This window comes from Euleptes europaea, chromosome 2 (genome assembly GCF_029931775.1).
Source record: "Euleptes europaea isolate rEulEur1 chromosome 2, rEulEur1.hap1, whole genome shotgun sequence".
NCBI lineage: Eukaryota > Metazoa > Chordata > Lepidosauria > Squamata > Sphaerodactylidae > Euleptes > Euleptes europaea.
The window spans coordinates 71501200-71519213 of record NC_079313.1 but is presented as its reverse complement, the minus strand read 5'-3'; the positions used below and the strand labels follow the sequence as shown (position 1 = coordinate 71519213).

At 40.0% G+C, this 18014-nt stretch overlaps 1 protein-coding gene across 1 annotated transcript in view; it reads right to left on the bottom strand.

Moving 5' to 3' along the window:
• The window catches only part of TTC39A (tetratricopeptide repeat domain 39A), a 48498-nt gene that overhangs the window by 24234 nt on the left and 6250 nt on the right, over positions 1-18014 (bottom strand). The window contains exons 3-10 of the mRNA XM_056844778.1: positions 15430-15561; positions 14183-14259; positions 12625-12692; positions 11261-11325; positions 10441-10540; positions 8010-8075; positions 3727-3835; positions 62-129 (exon numbers count right to left, since the gene is read on the bottom strand). Of these exons, the coding sequence (XP_056700756.1) occupies positions 62-129; positions 3727-3835; positions 8010-8075; positions 10441-10540; positions 11261-11325; positions 12625-12692; positions 14183-14259; positions 15430-15561 (685 nt within the window). The remainder of the gene's footprint in view (positions 1-61; positions 130-3726; positions 3836-8009; positions 8076-10440; positions 10541-11260; positions 11326-12624; positions 12693-14182; positions 14260-15429; positions 15562-18014) is intronic.

Here is an 18014-nt window from a genome sequence, read left to right as displayed (position 1 = left end):
ACTATCTTCAGTGAGCTATTGCCTAGCTGTAAATATAAGGCCAATTTAAGGTATAACTTACTTTGGGGTATCGAGCCAAGTAAGGTTTGAGAAGTTTTTCTGCTTCTTCAGCATTTCCTTTTCCTATCCCTAAATTAGGTCAGACCAAAAAAGTTTATTCTTTTAGAAAAAAAATTACAGATAGAAATAAGTGGGAGGACACGCTCATTTCACAGGCAAATGTAGATATGAAGATACTCTCTGGAACAGTTTTTGTACTTAACAGATGAATTCTGTGAAGTGTAGTTTACACACAAATACACATTTGGCCCAATAGGGGGGGAAATCTCTTATTTCCCTTACTTTATCTCTTTATAAATAAATATATACATTGGCCAGATTTAGGGACTAATTGAATAGACAAATAAAAGGGGGAGGATAAGAGAGGAACAAATGCAACCACTGGTCTGAGGCCTGCATCAAATTATTTTGCCGATCCTTTACAAATTAACATATAAAGAGTGGATAATAGTTTTAAATGTTATACTATTCAAAATAGCATTGAAGAAAAAGTAGGATGCAAATCTAAATATAATATTGCCACATCATAAATTATGCCAGCATTTTGAAACATAGCAAAGAAATACTGGCGAAGGCTTTCACGGTCAGAGTTCATTGGTTCTTGTAGGTTATCCGGGCTGTGTGACCGTGGTCTTGGTATTTTCTTTCCTGACGTTTCGCCAGCAGCTGTGGCAGGCATCTTCAGAGGAGTAACACTGAAGGACAGTGTTTGCAGGATAATGATTCAGCTCAACCCCCCCCCTTTCTGACTACATATTACTCTTCCTACACACTTGACACTGAGAGACACTGTCCTTCAGTGTTACTCCTCTGAAGATGCCTGCCACAGCTGCTGGCGAAACGTCAGAAAAGAAAATACCAAGACCACGGTCACACAGCCCGGGTAACCTACAAGAACCAATAGCAAAGAAACATTATTAAAACTGAGCAAATACTAATAGGCCTCTCAAACAAAGCAGTTTTAGCCAGTTTCCTAAAGATCAATACTGCTGGTGATTTGCCAGCTTCATTGGGGAATTCTACACAATTGTTCTGTGTGCACAAAAAATCCTAGAATCAGGAGTAGCCACCAACCTCTCTTAAGCTACAGACCTGTAGCAAGATGTCAGATTAATGGATCTCAATGTTTTGGAAAACTGTGTTCAAGTGAAATTCGTCACTTGTTGTTGGGGGAACTCCTCCCTTAGTACTCCTGTTGCTCAAGCACTGATCCTGCATCTATATCATACCAATAATTAGACATAGGCTGTTTCCGCACCAACTTTTTGAAACATTTAATAAAATGTTTTATTTTTTTGTGTCTGCACTGTTTTTTCCCCATTTGGGGTTGGAACCATTTTGCAATTGTTTAATCACCATGTTATCTGCAAACACTTGTATGATGATGTTTCCTTTTTTGCCATTTCTAGGACAACTTCCCTAAGGTATGGACATGTTTAAGATGCTATTAATTTCTCTGCCTCCTCTGTTGAACATACCCAGTGTGTTGCTCATCTTCCCCCTTCCCAATTCCCCTCCCCTATCGCTAACCATTTTCTGTGCTTTAATTTTTTTTTAAATTAAATGCAATTGGACTAGCAAAGGAACATTGGAGCATTGGATTACCCCCTCCCTGGTTGCTTTGCGCAGGGTCACGATTTATCCTGAGGTCTATTATTTCCTTTATGTGCATTTATCTCACAGGAGTGTGACTCCTAACCATTCCCCTCTTCCCTCTTCCTTTGAGAGATTTGAGACTTGGCTGATTTCCCACAAGGGGGGCAGCAGGGGAGAGTTTTTTGCTTGTCTGAGTTAAATTAAAAAACCAGCGCGAGCAAATATGCACGCATTTCTGGCTTCCTGCTTTGCTCGCCCACGCCAATGTCTGTGCTTTTGTACAACTTTTGTACACCTTAAAGTGGCCGCGAGGGTCACCAGAAAAGAGGCTGCTGGTGCCAAGGGGGGAAGAGGGCGGAGAGTCCTGCACTTCCACGATGTCATGAATGAAATGACGCTCTCCAGTGGAATATATAGTTTTTTGTGGGGGTAGTGTGGACAGGGTCTCTGGAAAACAGAACACAGCAGTGAAAGAGGCAACATGTGGATGGAAATTTTGACTGCGCAGCCAAACCTCACAGATCAAACATGAGGATAATATACTGTAAGTGAATGGTGCTGAAACAGCCATAGAATAGGGTGTATGTGGGACTCTTGATGCTAAGGAGACAGCCATGCTGAGAGAGGAAATCTGAGTTGTGGGTTCAAATACGTACCCAGTAAAATTAAGAAAAACCGTTTCATAATAGGAATTGCTATGGGGGAAAGATGATAAATGTGGCCTATGTCCATCATCTTTAAAAGGCTACACATGGGGCACTCATGCTGCATAGTGTAAGAGGTCTTATCCAAGAGGGATTTAAAAAAATTCAAGCACCTTTGCCATACCTGAACTGTGAACATGAGTGGACAGTATGTATGATATAGTTATTACAAAAGATGCAAAATCAAACAGATAATATGAACAGTAAAATTTCCCAAATGGCTAGCGAAAAATTTTGAAAGCATATAGTATAAACTGTTCTCATAAGTAACAACAGAACAATTGTAAACCATGTAATACAGTACAATTATAATGAACAGAAACCAAGCATTAGTTGTAGTACACAAAACCACAATAGTATAGTGACAGTATGCTGACTAATTTCCCGTTTTGATATCTCTTTGAACTGTGACCTTGTGATTTGCTGCTATCAGCCAAATTGAAGAAATTATTCTGTATGAACTACAAACAGTACAAATCAATGAAGCCACAAGTTCAAATTAGCATATGCAGTCTGGAAGGCAATAAGGCTGAAGATCAGCTGCAAATTTGTTATATAAACATCTTGCAACTTCTGGTGCCATGCATCTTTTCCCCTTCAGTATTTCAGAGGTTTCTCCCCAATTTTGTTTTTTTGTTTTTTTTCTGGGCAGGATGTATGACAGAAATTACAAACCTCCATTATGACACTGCCCTGACCTGAATACCCCAGGCTAGCCTGATTTCATCAGATCTTGGACGCTAAGCAGGGTCAGCACTAGTTAGTACTTGGATGGGAGACCACCAAGGAAGTCCAGGGCTGCTGTGCAGAGGAAGGTAATGGCAAACCACTTCTGAATGTCTCTTGCCTTGAAAACCCTAAGGGGTCACCGTAAGTCGGTTGCAACTTGAAGACCAAAAAAAAGTGTGACATCACTGATGTCAAAAGTACTATTCAGTTGGTGTTCCATCATCTCAAAGCAACATCACAATCTAGATAGAAATTAAGGTCTTGGGCATGGGAGAGAGGGAAACAATTACATTTAACCAGAGAAGCCTTTAATTGCAGTTTCCAGGCTCAGTTCATAGCACAGCAGCATGACCTGTAAGAAAGACATATGCATTCTGACAACAGGGGTGTGGATTCCAATCAATACCTTGGACAGGCCTGTAAGGTGCACACTTTCACTTTAGGGAAAGGCAAACTGTTTGCAGGATACTTGAGCTTTATTGTTTCATTCCTGAAGAATTAACCAAATACACAGAAGTCAAACCTAATTTGAATAGGCAATCTGTCAACAGGTTTGCCAATGGACATCACTCATTCACATCCCCACATAATTCTAGATTTATGTAGGGGCACATTTAGAAAAGAAAACGAGTCCTACCTAGCACAAAAGTCATGAAGGTATGATAGCACAGCAGTAGCATAGTACACAGCACAGACCTAAAGCTGTAGGCAGATGCTCCCTCTTGAAGCTGCCGCAGACCGTCTTCCTGCATCACAGTTAGATAAAGGGTTCTAAATTAATTATGTGTCTGTCTCGCTCTGTTTGTTCCTCTGCAGTGGAACTAAAAGAATAATATTTCCCAATATCTACATGTCTCATCGGCCATTTGCATCACTGAGTCAAATTGGCTCACTCAGTCAGGACAAGAGATAACATCACCAGCATACGTTGCCATAGCTCCCAACGGAGTTATCAGCTTTTGTTTTGTTTTTGCAAAACACCACATGAATGAAGGGGGTGACTAGAAGCTAATTACATAGCAGCTATCAGGAAACAACATAATAGCTGCGACATGTTTCCCTAGCAGCCAACACAGCTACACCATCTCTATCACACAAAACATTACAGTATTGCCTCAAGAGGCATAACTATTACTACTGTTATATGTTCATGCCCATTAAGTGCTCACTCCCTTTTCACAGGAAGGAAGGGGGTATTTGTGGACAAGACTCCATTACTTCTTCTTTCTCCCAATTACTTTCTTGCCCTTCACCATTGTTTGCCTTTGCTTACTCCAACCCCTCCCCGCAATCCTTCCCACACTCAGTAGCCCAGTCCTGGGTCAACTATTATTCAAGTATCCCAGGAGTTCAACATCTGTTTTCAGGCTATTGCATCTTGACAGATTCTCCCACCCTACAATCTCTCTACACACAAAGTAGTTGGGAATAAAATATAACATCTCCATTCCCAGAAACCTGTGGATGCATTATGCTGCCTCCCTGTCTGGAAGCCAGTTCCTGGTCTAGAAGGAGGAAAAGGATTGTACTTTGTACAGTGTCTAGCTGGTTTTATAGAATGGCAAGCACATGCTCATAAAGGCACTAGTCATGTCAGTCCTATAATATGTAGGACAATGTTTATTAGGTTGACATCTCTTGGCACAGGAAGTGTAGTATTTCAACATGCATGCAGCTCTATCAGATGAAGAATGAATGAAAATGGGAATGAAAAATCTGCATGAGCCTGTAAAATACTTTTGTCGTAAATAATATATTTTAAAAGGCTAAAGTGAAAGTCACATGACTTTAAACACAACAGCACTTACATAATGTTTTAACACCAACTAATATTTAGAACATTAAAGTTATGTTGACTTTCAGTTTTAATTTGTTCAGGCTTCAAAACTGGAATCTAGAAAAGCAGGTGAATTGTTAGATAAAACTTTACAATGCCCTAAAATAGCTATCTGGCTATATGACAATATTTGCCAGTCACAAAGAATCATCCAGGAGAGTACAAAGCACTTGGTGGTAGTTCCACTGGACAAAGATGGACACCAATGACAGGCCATTCCAACACCACAAAAAAATTGCTGTTGACATATTTATTCAGAAGCAGGGGCTTCCAAGTTCAATGGCACTTGGGGCAGAACATTACATTCACACACATTTATCAAAATGAAGATGAACTTTTTTGGGGGGTTGGGGAAACACAAGCAAAAGAGAGAGAATGCAAGAGAGAGAACCCCTTTCAGAAACATGCAATGTGGGTTGGAGAAGTGATTTGGGGGTGCTTAAGCTTTCCTGCACCACTTCTGCAACTTCTTATAGTTGTTTTCCCTCCCCACCTCAATAGTCCCAGATGCACGTTTCCAAAGATAAACTTGAAACTGGAATCTTGGGGAGGGGGGAGCTGGAGGAGGAGTTTAATAGGAAAAGCAGCAGCCAAGGAAAGGTTTGGTACTGAGCCTTGCACTATTTCTGCACTCACTTAGGGTTGCCAACAGGCCTTGGAGAAACATGTCCTTTCATCAGAGGCTTAATGTATGGAAATGGGCAGGTGAAGCTTTTCATGGCATGGAGGTAAATAATACCGCATGAAGCCTCTATCAAAGGGAAAGGACATTCTTCTTCAAGCTTGTTGACAACCCGACTCTCAATTCACTCAAATTAACTTGTTTTGTAACAAAAGCCGTTGCCTGAGTTGTGTGACATTTTTTTTCTCATCTTTCAGCCAAATACGTGTTTCCATAGTGGTTTTCAGGAATCATAACCCAATACCAAAGTTTAGTATGAAATGTTAAAAGTGGGGGGGAAGGGCTTCTCAGCTGGGGCTGGATCCAGGCAAGATGGAGAGGTGCCTGGCTGTTTCCTGCCCTGTCTCTGATGGCCCCTTTGGTGGCTAGGGTTGCCAACTCTGTGTTGGGAAATTCCTGGAGATGTAGGGGTAGAACTTGGGGAGGGATCTCAGCTGGGTATGACTGAATGGAGTCCAACCTCCAAAGCAGCCATTTTCTCCAGGGGAACTAATTTCTGTTGTCTGGAGTTCAGTCATACAATTCCAGGAGAACTCCAGGCCCCCTGGAGGTTGGCAACCCTACTGGTAGCAGTTGGAAGAATGGCAAAATTTAATTCATTTCTAGTTGCCAAAGAAGTGTGCATCTGATGGCAACCAAATGCTTTTGTCCTTACGTAGCTTGGCTCAAAATATCCAAGCCCAGTTTGAATCAGCCTCTCGCTCTGAAGAGAAACCTACATGTGGGGAGGAAGCGAGGAATATCTTGTGGGCAGTGAGCTAGCAGCAGTGGTGTTCCACTCGGGCTAAGTTTTGTCTTTTCTCTTTCCTTGCAACACTTAAAACCTGGGCAGGGTCAGAGGCATGAGTCGAAGGGCAAGTGCCAAAAAGCCCTTAGACTGGGGCCTGTATGGGCAGATACTTTGATCAGGATCAGCCTGGGACCTGTTTGGTTTGGTTTTATTATACTGAACTTTAGTATTTTTGGTAAGCTGCTTCGGGTCCCTTTGGGGAGAAGAGCAGCATGTAAATGCTACAGATAAATACCGAAATAAATGAAACTATAACTGTCCTGGATCAATAATTTTTGCTAAATCAAGCATTTAATTAAAGATATTTAGAATACACATGAAATGGGTAGAATTAATATACAGACAGTGATCAGCATTTTCAGTGGGTGTGCCTGGGGAATTCCCATACCTACATTTGTCCTTTAGCAAAGAGGATACAATTCAGATAATGAGTAAATTTGCCCAACTTTACGAGTCACAATTTTTTGATTATAATTCCTTTTAATGAGCACAGACACAAGGGTGCCTTTCTTGTCTCATGATTCCTCTGTATCTCTATTGATGTAACAGTCTGCTGTTCTTTCATACAGGGAATTGATTTGTTACACGTTGGTATGGAATAAGCGCAGCATGATGAAGATCCCTGCCATCCTCTGATGTCAGCAGAAGACAGGAAAGAAAAAGAAGTTCAAGAAAAGAAGTAAATTGGACCACCTATACATTTGGAGGCTTGTCAAATATTATCTGAAATGCCAAAACAAAAATTGATAGCCAATGGGTGGTAGAAAACACAATAAAAATGAAATAGAAAGGTCTTTGAAGTTTAAATAGATGCATCCACTGTAAATTAATGATTTAAGTTAAAATAGTTTACCACCATGATCCAGATATGTGAGAGAAGTGTCTTTTACACAGACATTTTGCTGCCATTCCTGGAATACATTCTTCCCCACCCATGCAGTACAAATGCATTTTGAAGTCTTGGGTTTAAAAAGTGGTGTGCAAGAAGACATGGAAAGCAGCTGTTCTATAATGGCTGCAAAAAGCTCTGCTGAGTATGTATGAGCCCACTTACATAGGTAAAAGTAGGGTTGCCAAGTCCCTCTTTGTCACTGGTTGAACATTTATTGAAAAAATAAATAGCATAAGGAATTAGTGAACAGAATACACACAGAGAAGAGAATACAAACACAATAACAATTCTAAAAATCATCACTTCTACCAAATTCTAAGCTAAATATGTTTTACTAGTCTAAAGAGACATTGAAGGGGGGGGAAGAAGTAGGCCTATGAGCCTGTCCAGTGAATGGAGTCCAGGAAGGTTAGAAGATGCATGTGCTGCTTGTTTTTCTTCAAAACCCCAGATGGGACCAAATTTAAAAATATAGAAATGAATTGCCCTTCTGAGTGGATCTATAAGGGTCTCAGCTACTGCCTGTGGTTCTGATCCAAGGTCTGATATGTTTGCTATGCACTGTGTGTGTGAATGTGTTGGAAATCCACCTCCAACTGTAGCTCCACAACATGAAAAACACATTTTTCCATGCAAAAGCCAGCTTGCATATTACAAACATTATATGCACAGAAGTACTTAGCTTCAGTGATGTGTAGATTCAAGTAACAAAAAAATACCTTATTTCCAGAAAAACCAACGAACTCCAGTAATCGTAAAATCCTTGCTGGTAAAATGGACAGAGTCTGTGAAGGTAAAACCAAACAATGAAGTTCTCATTGTCCCTTTCTCCCAAATTTCAGAGAATATATATACACACACACATATATATACACACACACATTTTTTTAACAATGGATAAAAGACTATTCTTCTTACTAGCTGGCCCTAACCTCCTGACCTCCACAACCAATCATAGGGCTGTCTTCATGGAACCTTTCAAGAAATGAGCAAACTGCTCCCTCTCAACTGAGATTCCAGTTAGGTTCTCTGCGCTAAGGATAGTGGGGTCTATTTTACGTTTTTTCTATACAAAGGGAGGCTTCCTTATAGACCCTGTCGTAAAATTATACAAAAGTAAGGTCGTTCCACTCCTCCTTTATGGGGTGAAAGTGTGGGGATGGGAAGAGGACAATTTATCTAGTTTAGAAAGTATTCAAAACTATTTTCTAAGGCGTATTCTAGTTCTACCTAGGAGGACCCCAGCCGCCCTGATGAGAGCAGAAACTGGCCTTCCCTCTCTCAGGGCGTGCGTACATCTAGCTATATTAAAATCATGGGAGTGGGGGAACAGAACAGCTAGAACTGAGATTCTCAGCTGAAACGCATGATCCAATTAAGCCTGCCTGGGAACCTGTCCTTGAGAGAGAGACTGTCCTTGAGAGAGAATGCACTCTGCACCTGCAAGAGGCAGAAAACTGGCTCAGGCTGGAAAATTCCTCCAAGATGGATACTCTCTTGACAGATGAGCTTCTACCTTTGTCTGCTTGCATTCACACGCAGACAAAGAATTATTGCTGTGGCTCACATACCAACACAGACTTAGAATTTTCTTATAGGGAGATGCCTTCCAATGAATGACAACTGTAACATTAGAAGAAGCACAACTTTTAAAAATTACAACTTGAAAAGTTTTGATTACTGGCAATGTCCTTATAATGGAATTATTTGAGTAGCCCTAATGTGACTGCAATGAAGAAAGCTGACAGGAAGAAAGTAGACTCCTTTGAAATGTGGTGTTGGAGAAGAGTGTTACGGATACCACGGACTGCCAAAAAAACAAATCAGTGAGTTATAGATCAAATCAAGCCTGAACTGACCCTAGAAGCTAATCTGACTAAATTGAAGCTATCGTATTTTGGTCACATTATGAGAAGGCAAGAGTCACTAGAAAAGATGGTCATGCTAGGAAAAGTTGAGGGCAGCAGGAAAAGAAGACCCAACAAGAGATGGATTGACTCAATAAAGGAAGCCACAGCCCTCAATTTGCAAGACATGAGCAAGGCTGTCAAAGATAGGACATTTTGGAGGACATTGATTCATAGGGTCGCCATGAGTCGGAAGCGACTTGATGGCACTTAACACACACACACACAATGTGACTGCTGCAACTACTGTCCCAGAAACCTGATCAGTTGCAGCTTTAAACATGCTTTGCTGCCAAGGTCCCATACATTCCTATCCTGGGGCACTAACTGTCTTTGCATCATTAACTGATCTTCTGAAGTACTAGCTATTTGAATATGGCAACCAATCTAGCTTTCCAGCAGCAACAATAATTCATTTGTGAACAAGTTTCACAGAAAAGTAGCAAAAATAAGGCATGATCTGATGAGCTTCTGCTATGCTTCTTAGAATTTTGCAAGGTTCTCCACCCTTAGTGCAGATATGATTCCACTTGAGTGCCAAGGTGGAACCACGTTGTAAAGTATGTGGACAGTATGTCGTAGGCTTTTTCTATTTTATTTGGATGTGCAATAGTTTCATTATTAGTTCTTTGAAATGAGAATAGCCCTCAGGTGCTTTGATCTTCTGAAAACCTCTGAGAACGTCAATGAGTGGATTACCTTTCAACTACATGGAATCCACAGGAAATGCTCACATGTGACAGAGGCTCCATACAACAGCCACAAAGCATGAGAACTGCTGACCATATGAACTGCCCTTGTATTGTGGAAAGTTTCCACACCAGTTACCCCAAATCACATGGAATCTTTCAGGCACTGCCATAAGTAATCTACATATTATGCAAACAGCATCGAGCCAATGTCATGCAGAAACATTTCCTGCAGCTCCACATGGCAGCTATTGAGAATCAGTCCCAGCTTTAAACAGGCACTTGAGTAGTCATAGGGGGTTACCGCACTTTGTATTCCCAGCAATGTATTAAGAGTTTGAAAATGTTATTAAAAACATCGCTTTAAAAGGGTTTTTGGATACCACGGCTTATAAATGGTTGGAAAACGTCTTCACAGCTAAAGGGGCCAAACAAAGTGCAAAACAGTATTTTTTATAACATTTTCAAACTCTTAATACATCGCTGGGAATACAAGTGCGGTAACCCCCATAATTAAAGCTTTCATGATAGTTGAAATAAGCTCTGTTACATACCAGATTAAATGCTCCAACTCCTAGCTTTATGCCAGCTTCAATATGGAGATGATTTTCTCCTTTAACATAGTTGGGAGAATGTATTAGACTGTCCAGCTCCCTATCAAAACAAAACATTGCATTAGAAATTAGTAGCAATCTAGATCTAATGTCTTTCTAAATACAGGACGATGAGGATTGTTGCTTATACACGTATCTAATTCACTCCAGCCAAAATTACTGTGGACCAGTGTAAATTATGGATGGTATTATGGAAGGTTCCCTTTTTTGAAAGAGACAGCCCTGTCCTGTTTTATGTTTTTAGTTGAGACAAAAACTCCATTATACAGATATGAGCCACCCAATATCCTATCAACTACTTAACCCATGGCCGGGTGGGGGGAGCAATAAGACATCTATTCCTTCCTCTCTGCACCCATACTCTTTCATGTGAAAAACATGCTAGGGTCCGGAGTTAACAGTTATGGTCAAAACCATCTTTGGCAGGGAGTCTGAACGCACACTCTCTGCCCTTGTCTGGTTCACAAATGCGGGTATATGTTTGAAGGATAAAATATTGATTGGCCTGCTGCAGTCTAGTTTTATAAACCAAAATCTCCAAGTGGTGGCAGGGAGTGGAACTTCTAAGTGGCATTTATGGCGTCCATGAGGCCTTGGGCGTGTGCAGACGCACACTCACATGCACAGGAGCTCCAGAGAAGCATTTGGGAACTGTAATAGATAACGCTATACTTCATGAGCTGTAAAAAAACCCTCTTAAGACATGTCTAAAATAAAACTTCTTTCCACTGCAGAAAGATGTATAGCAAAATCTACATACCTGTATGTTTGGTAACTGTTTCTGACCTTGATGCTGCCCTTGATAAAACTAACCATGTTTTCATCCTAAAGAAAATTCAACACATTATCCATTTTTGTTATGCAAATAAATGAAAATTCCCTTGTTTTTAGGGATAATGACTGAAAATGAATCATCTGATAAAATTTTAAATGGTAAATTACTATGGCTCAATTTTTTGTAATAAATATGATTAGTGACTATTTAAAATACCTCAGCTTTTAATGTAATTTAAGCAAATAGATCTGTTAGAGCTGTACATCTTCCTTTAGTTGTATCCAACAGAGAAAAAGCCCACTGCTATTGGAACTTACCAGGAAGCTTCCCCCTTGGTATAAAAAAGGCCTTGATTTAAAAAACAACAACAACAGTGATTGTTTATCAGTCACAAAAGCACAGCAGCAGGACAGGTGAAAACTCCCCACAGTCAGAACTAAATTGCAAGGCCATCAATGCAACCCTAAGCAGAGTTACACCTTATTAACTTCAATTGACTTAGAATGGCTTAGCTCTATTTAGGACTACATTGTAAGATTAATTTTGGATAACTGCTTCTCCATCAATGGAAGTGTCAGATAAGGAAAAGAAATAGCAAGTAATAGCGGTACCTACTCTTCTGGATGTTTGGAATTAGCATCACTGACTTTAAACAACCGTTGCTGTTCCTTTAAGCTGATGTTCATCATAAGGTGGATAGTAACCATGGGGCTAGCAATAATCAGCCCATTATGTCTGCCTTGCACGCATCTGGCAGGGTAAGCATGGTGGGGAACTTCATCATGGCCAGGCTGCAAACCATCACTATAATATGACCCATTTATTACATTTCAAAAAGTAAAACAAATGTATTCTTCCATTATTCATGAGATTGTAAAGATCTGGAGACTGGAGAAGGGCATGTTGTAAGCTTGTATTGGGCCCCAAGAAATTATAATCGACCAAGGCGATTAAAGCTGATTGAAATTTGGCCCAAAAACATATTTTCAATTTCAGGCTTCCTGTCCAGAAGACATGAGATAATAAAGAAATGAGTACCTTAGAAAAAGAAAGCAACATCTGTAACTTTCAGTAGGAGGTCTGAATGTTCATATCTTCCAGGCAGATATAAAGTCTTCTGCCGTGAATTTTGTTAATATTAAAGCATATGCATAGTGCTTTTTTAAAGACAATACTGCAGTCTCAGTGGGGCAGTGCATGTAATAGCTTTCTTTTGATACTGCATTTACAGGAAAATGTTCCCCAGTTCAGGACTTCTTCTCATATGAGCCGTATTGGAATTAATAATAGAATCATTGACACATACACAGCTACTTTCACAAAACTGTTCCAAAATGAGGTGCTCCTACCTGAAGGAATACAAGAGCGGCTCTTTGAAGCAAACACTCAGCATAGCAAATTTCTGCATGAATTTCCTCTAGAAGAGAGGGGGAAGTATCAAATGGAGAGGAAAGGAACCACGACTAAATAATGGCATCACATCATCAATACTACTTCCCTCCCACCCCCCAGCCTCTGTAAAGAAACATACATGACAAAACAAATAAATTGGATTCATTCAGTATTCTCTCAGATGGGCAGCAGGTAAACTCATTACCAGCTTAGCAGAAAAGGGCAAGAGTCCAGTAGCACCTTAAAGACTAACAAAAATATTTTCTGGTAGGGTATGAGCTTTCGTGAGCCACAGCTCACTTCTTCAGATACAGCTAGAATGTGAATCCATCTGTCATTAAGTAGAGGAGAGTGAATTCAGACAAGCATTAATATGTAAATGTTAACAGTATGTAAATGTGAATAGCAGGCGTGATGGGATTAGGTGTGGTATGCAGAAGAGTCTGTGATGTCCAGGGCAGAGATAGGTGTGGAGAAATCAGCATTGGTAATGAGCCATGAATGCAAGGTCTTTATTCAGCCCAGGTAAATGCACTGACTTTAGTTTGAATATCAACTGTAATTCAGCAGTTTCTCTTTCCAATCTCCCTTTGAAATTCCTTTGTAAGAGAACTGCTACTCTTAAATCTGCAACAGAATGTCCTGGAAGGTTGAAATGTTCTCCCACTGGTTTTTGAATATTGTGGTTTTATATTGTCATTTATATTGTCATTACCAGCTTACTATTTAAGCTGCAGTAAAATTACATGGGCCCTGACCTGGATGGCCCAGGCTAGCCTGATCTCGTCAGATCTCAGAAGCTAAGCAGGGTCAGCCCTGGTTAGTATTTGGATGGGAGACCACCAAGGAATACCAGGGTTTCTATGCAGAGGAAGGCACTGGCAAACCACCTCTGTTAGTCTCTTGCCTTGAAAACCCCATAAGGGGTCGCCATGAGTCGGGTGCGACTTGACGGCACTCTAAACACACACACACAAAATTAGTTGGCACTGTAGAATCAGATACCAGATTTCAAGATGGTGGAGCATCATAACATTTCAGCCTTTTTAGCTTCTCTAGCAACTATTCTAATCAGACCCAGACCACTCCAATTTTGGAAGGGGCTCTGTTCTCCATCCACTGCTCACCGACAACCAGCCCTTTCAGTCAGCAGCTCTCAGAATACCGATTCTGTTGATCAATTCCTTATTATCTGTTTTCCGCTCAGCAGTGACTGACCAGCCCAAAGCATCAGCAGGCAGAAGGCCATTAAAAACACCTCTTTGAAAACCAGCACATCCTGGAAGTCTCAGAAAGAAGAACCACAGAAGCAGAGGACCTCCAATCTCCTTCTGCAGCTTCAACAGAAGGAATGTTACTAGAGGGACATTAAAATGCATTATCAATCATCAATGGATCCACTACCGAATCTATGAAATACGTAGGATTGTATTTCTGTTAGCTATGTATACACAGCAGCAACAAGAGAAAATGTTTTGTTTTGTTTTTACCTTCAGTGTTTTGTTTTGTTTTTACCTTCAGTGAAATGGTCAATGTTTTGCCTGTGCACTAAATTGTTGAAGGAATCTGCTACCGTGGATTTCTTACGGAACCTAAAGGAAAAGTGAGGAAAAGGGAGTCTGGATATTTCGAACACATTCTCAAAAAGATACAATTCCGGTAACAGTTTAGAAGTCCACTGGGTGTGAATCCCAGAACAGCTATGTGATGCCATCTCTCTCTTTTCCAATCCCTTTTCAGGACCCATTTTTTCTATGGAGCCATTGGCCGAAAGCTTTGGTCCTTAGCCCCTACAGAATTGAACACCTAACTGCATTTGGACATATTCTTCACTATTACCCTTGACTCAATTTTTTCTCCCCTTCCTCTGTTGTCTTCCCCCAGCAATTAGGTAGTAGGTGCCTTAGGTCATGGATCTAGCTTTTTTCCATTTATGTACTCAATAAAGTGCAACATACACACCTAGTGCATGTCTAATAAAGTAAGCTTTAATTATGAACATGAGGTCTGTGAAGGTAGGAAAGCTCTTCAGAGGTCTCATATAGCAACTCCAATTACTATTCACTTTTATATTCTTACTGAGTTAATGTATCCATGATCATTAACTAGGCACTAAATGCTGACTAATGAATGCCAGATCTTTATGACTTTATGGTGATTATTATGCAATATGAATATTATTCTTTACTGGAAAGAGGATGGCATTTAGTAGTATGTGCATTGGGCCATAAATATAATTTTGCATACATATTAGGATACTAAAACATATGGCACTTTCCAAGATGGTATCCATCTATTCATAAGTACACGTGGTATATACAAAATATATAATTTTGTGCCACAAAGATTTGTGAATCAGTTTGGCTGAGTTAGAAATACTGTGGAGAAAGAAAGAAAGAAAGAAAGAAAGAAAGAAAGAAAGAAAGAAAGAAAGAAAGAAAGAAAGAAAGAAAGAAAGAAAGAAAGAAAGAAAGAAAGAAAGAAAGAAAGAAAGAAAGAAAGAAAGAAAGAAAGAAAATATCAATATTAGAGAAAGCAATTTATGAAATGAACTTTAGTCCAGGCCATCTAATTGGATATGGCTACATTTATACAGGTTGGAAATCAAACATTAGAACAGCAGTTGGGGGTATATGCAGATGTCTGAGAATCTCTGCTTTTTTTTAAGCATAGTTCTTATTACTGAAAAACAACTGTCTAGTGTACTTATTCTGGGTTATTCCAAGCAATGGCACCAATTGCCTGGGGTGCTCTGTTCTTACTTCTGACAGAGGGCTTGAGCTTCCTTCATTGTGTATCCAGCATTCAGTATGTCCTGAGAGTCAAAGGTCATAATGGCTTGCATTTCCAGTATGGTGGCATAAGTCAGTGCATGATACATACTGTCCTTTGTTCTGTAGGAAACATGATAGGATATATGCATCTCTGAGAAATACAAAAGGCACAAAAAGAACCAATGGAATAAACAACTGGACTTCAAAATGGAAAAATGAAAGTGTCAGAGAGAGCAATATCTAGGATTACAAGGGGACTCTTATTTAAAAAAACAGAACTCTGTTCCCAGACATCATAGCTCCAACCAACATGAATGTTACCCTTTATTTTAAAATAAATAGCTCCTCCAAAAAGCAAAGAACAAGCACCACAATACTTCACTTTTTAAATCTGAATCCAACAGTCCTAACCAAAATCAGAAGTATGAGTGGATCCGAACAGTAGATATACAAAAGGAGGGCCAAGTGAGCATTACAGAAGTGCTTTTTGAACAGAGCAAGATGGCAGCTGAAATAGTCCTGGCTTCACTTTAGCCCTAGAAAACAAAGGGGCTGTGCCTCTTTTCATATTATAATATACACTCAAAGGCTACCTCCTTTACCGTACTCTTGGCAGCAAAAGTGAAATCTGTAGCATTATCAGCTGCTGCTGTGATATGTGCTTACCACAGAAGCACAGAGGAGAAAAGGCTTACATTTTACTAAGGTGGTGTCTATGCTGCAGGATTTCCTGGATATATTTCGTTGGCTGTGGTTCACAGAACTTAACACATTAGCCATTTGTCATTTTCTCCTTTCTAAACGCCTGAATCTCATGCACATTTTATTCTTCTCCAGATTTGTACAAGTGTTGAGTGATGGTGGCCAATCGGATGATGGCCCTGTAAAATGTGTGGTAGTGATTGCACATCCATCACGCTCCTTAATTCTCTTTTTGTTGTTGCTATTAAATCTCTTGAATGGTTTACACAACTGATTGTACTGGTACACATACCCATTTGTGAGCTGAATCTTGTACGGTAAGTCAGGAAAAAGTGGGAGAAAATATTTTACACTGAGAAAATAGACATTTCCTGCTCCTGTGTGTTTTAATTCTTGCGTGTTTTAAATATTAATGCTTTTAAACTGGTAGTTTCTATATTTTAAACTGGTTTTGCTAACTGAACAATTGTTATGTTCTTACAACTTGCTTGCTGCATTGTTTGCTACCTTGAGTCCAAGGAGATAAGGCCGGGTAGGGGTGTTTTAAGAAACAGAAACTGAGTAATTGAGCAGAGAGGTCACAAAGACACAAACCAACTTCCACTCACCCATTTACACTATAAACTAATCCGGTTTATTCCCTTTAATATTTTTTTTGCATATGCACCTATTGGGCACTCCTGAGACAGTCTGCAGTTACTACTGTCTCTTGTCACAGGTGGGTGGCCTGTACCATGAGAGGGAGGAAAGGCACGTAAAACATGCCCCCTTTTGCCTCCTCCCATCCAAAGGCCACTTTCACAAGGTGGAAGTTTGTTTGTTTTTTTACCTCCTCATTCTTCCTCCATCTAAAAGTCCTGGCACAACAAAGGCAAGTTTTTTTACTAAGGATTTTTTAAGGCCTCAACAAAATATCCTTTAAAAAAAAAGGAGTTGTCAAACAGCAGCAACCATAAAAGCATTTCAGGTAAGACAATATCTAGGGAAAATGCATCCAGATAAATCAACCATACTGCTCCCTATTTCTGACAAATTCTAAAATAAAATAATTTCCTTTTGCAGCAGCCAAGCTCTCCAGCAAGGATTTCTTTTGTAATGTCCTTATTTCAGCTCTTTCGCCTTGCTCCTCTTGCAGCCTTTGATTCCTCTTTTTATATAGTTGAGATCTGGTACTCCCTCCCAGATCTTGAGCTAATAATAAATCAAATTATAAAATGTGAAGAAATCAAAAGCCTCACACCTTCTCTAGTTTATGAAGTTTACAGTGACCTTTGCTTTGAGGGAGATAAAGACATTGCCATTTTCTCTTATCCCTCAATGTTCTGTCACTGAATCACTCTTACATCCTATATATTCCTTATGATTCAAACACTGTAGGAAATGTCCAACATACAAAAGGTCAATAAATTAGATATCACCTTCCTTTCTTGAGCCTGCATTAAAGACAGGTATCATGTGACTTGTAGACATGAACTTGTACTTCCATTTACTAAGGGGAGATAAGAAATCAAAATGACATTTTGTGCTACCAGTTGGTCTTCTAATAAAACACAGTAGGTCATAGTTTCAGCGAGTACTGGCAAACACTTAGATCAGTATCTCCAGGACTGGGAAGCCAACAACAGTATCCCATCCTAAATTTCATTTGCTGGGGGCAGAATAGTACCTAAGCCCTTCTGTGCTACTGGAGTCATAATCAGTTTAGTGACACCCAAATACCAGCAGAGACCACCAGCACAGGAGGAGTAGTGGGTGGAGTGGGGGCATAGCAAGAGAGAAGTGAATCCTGGAATAAATTGCATACTTCCCCAAGAATCAATCCAGCTGCCTGGGACAGCATGAGATTATGCCAAAATAGAGATAGTGTACAT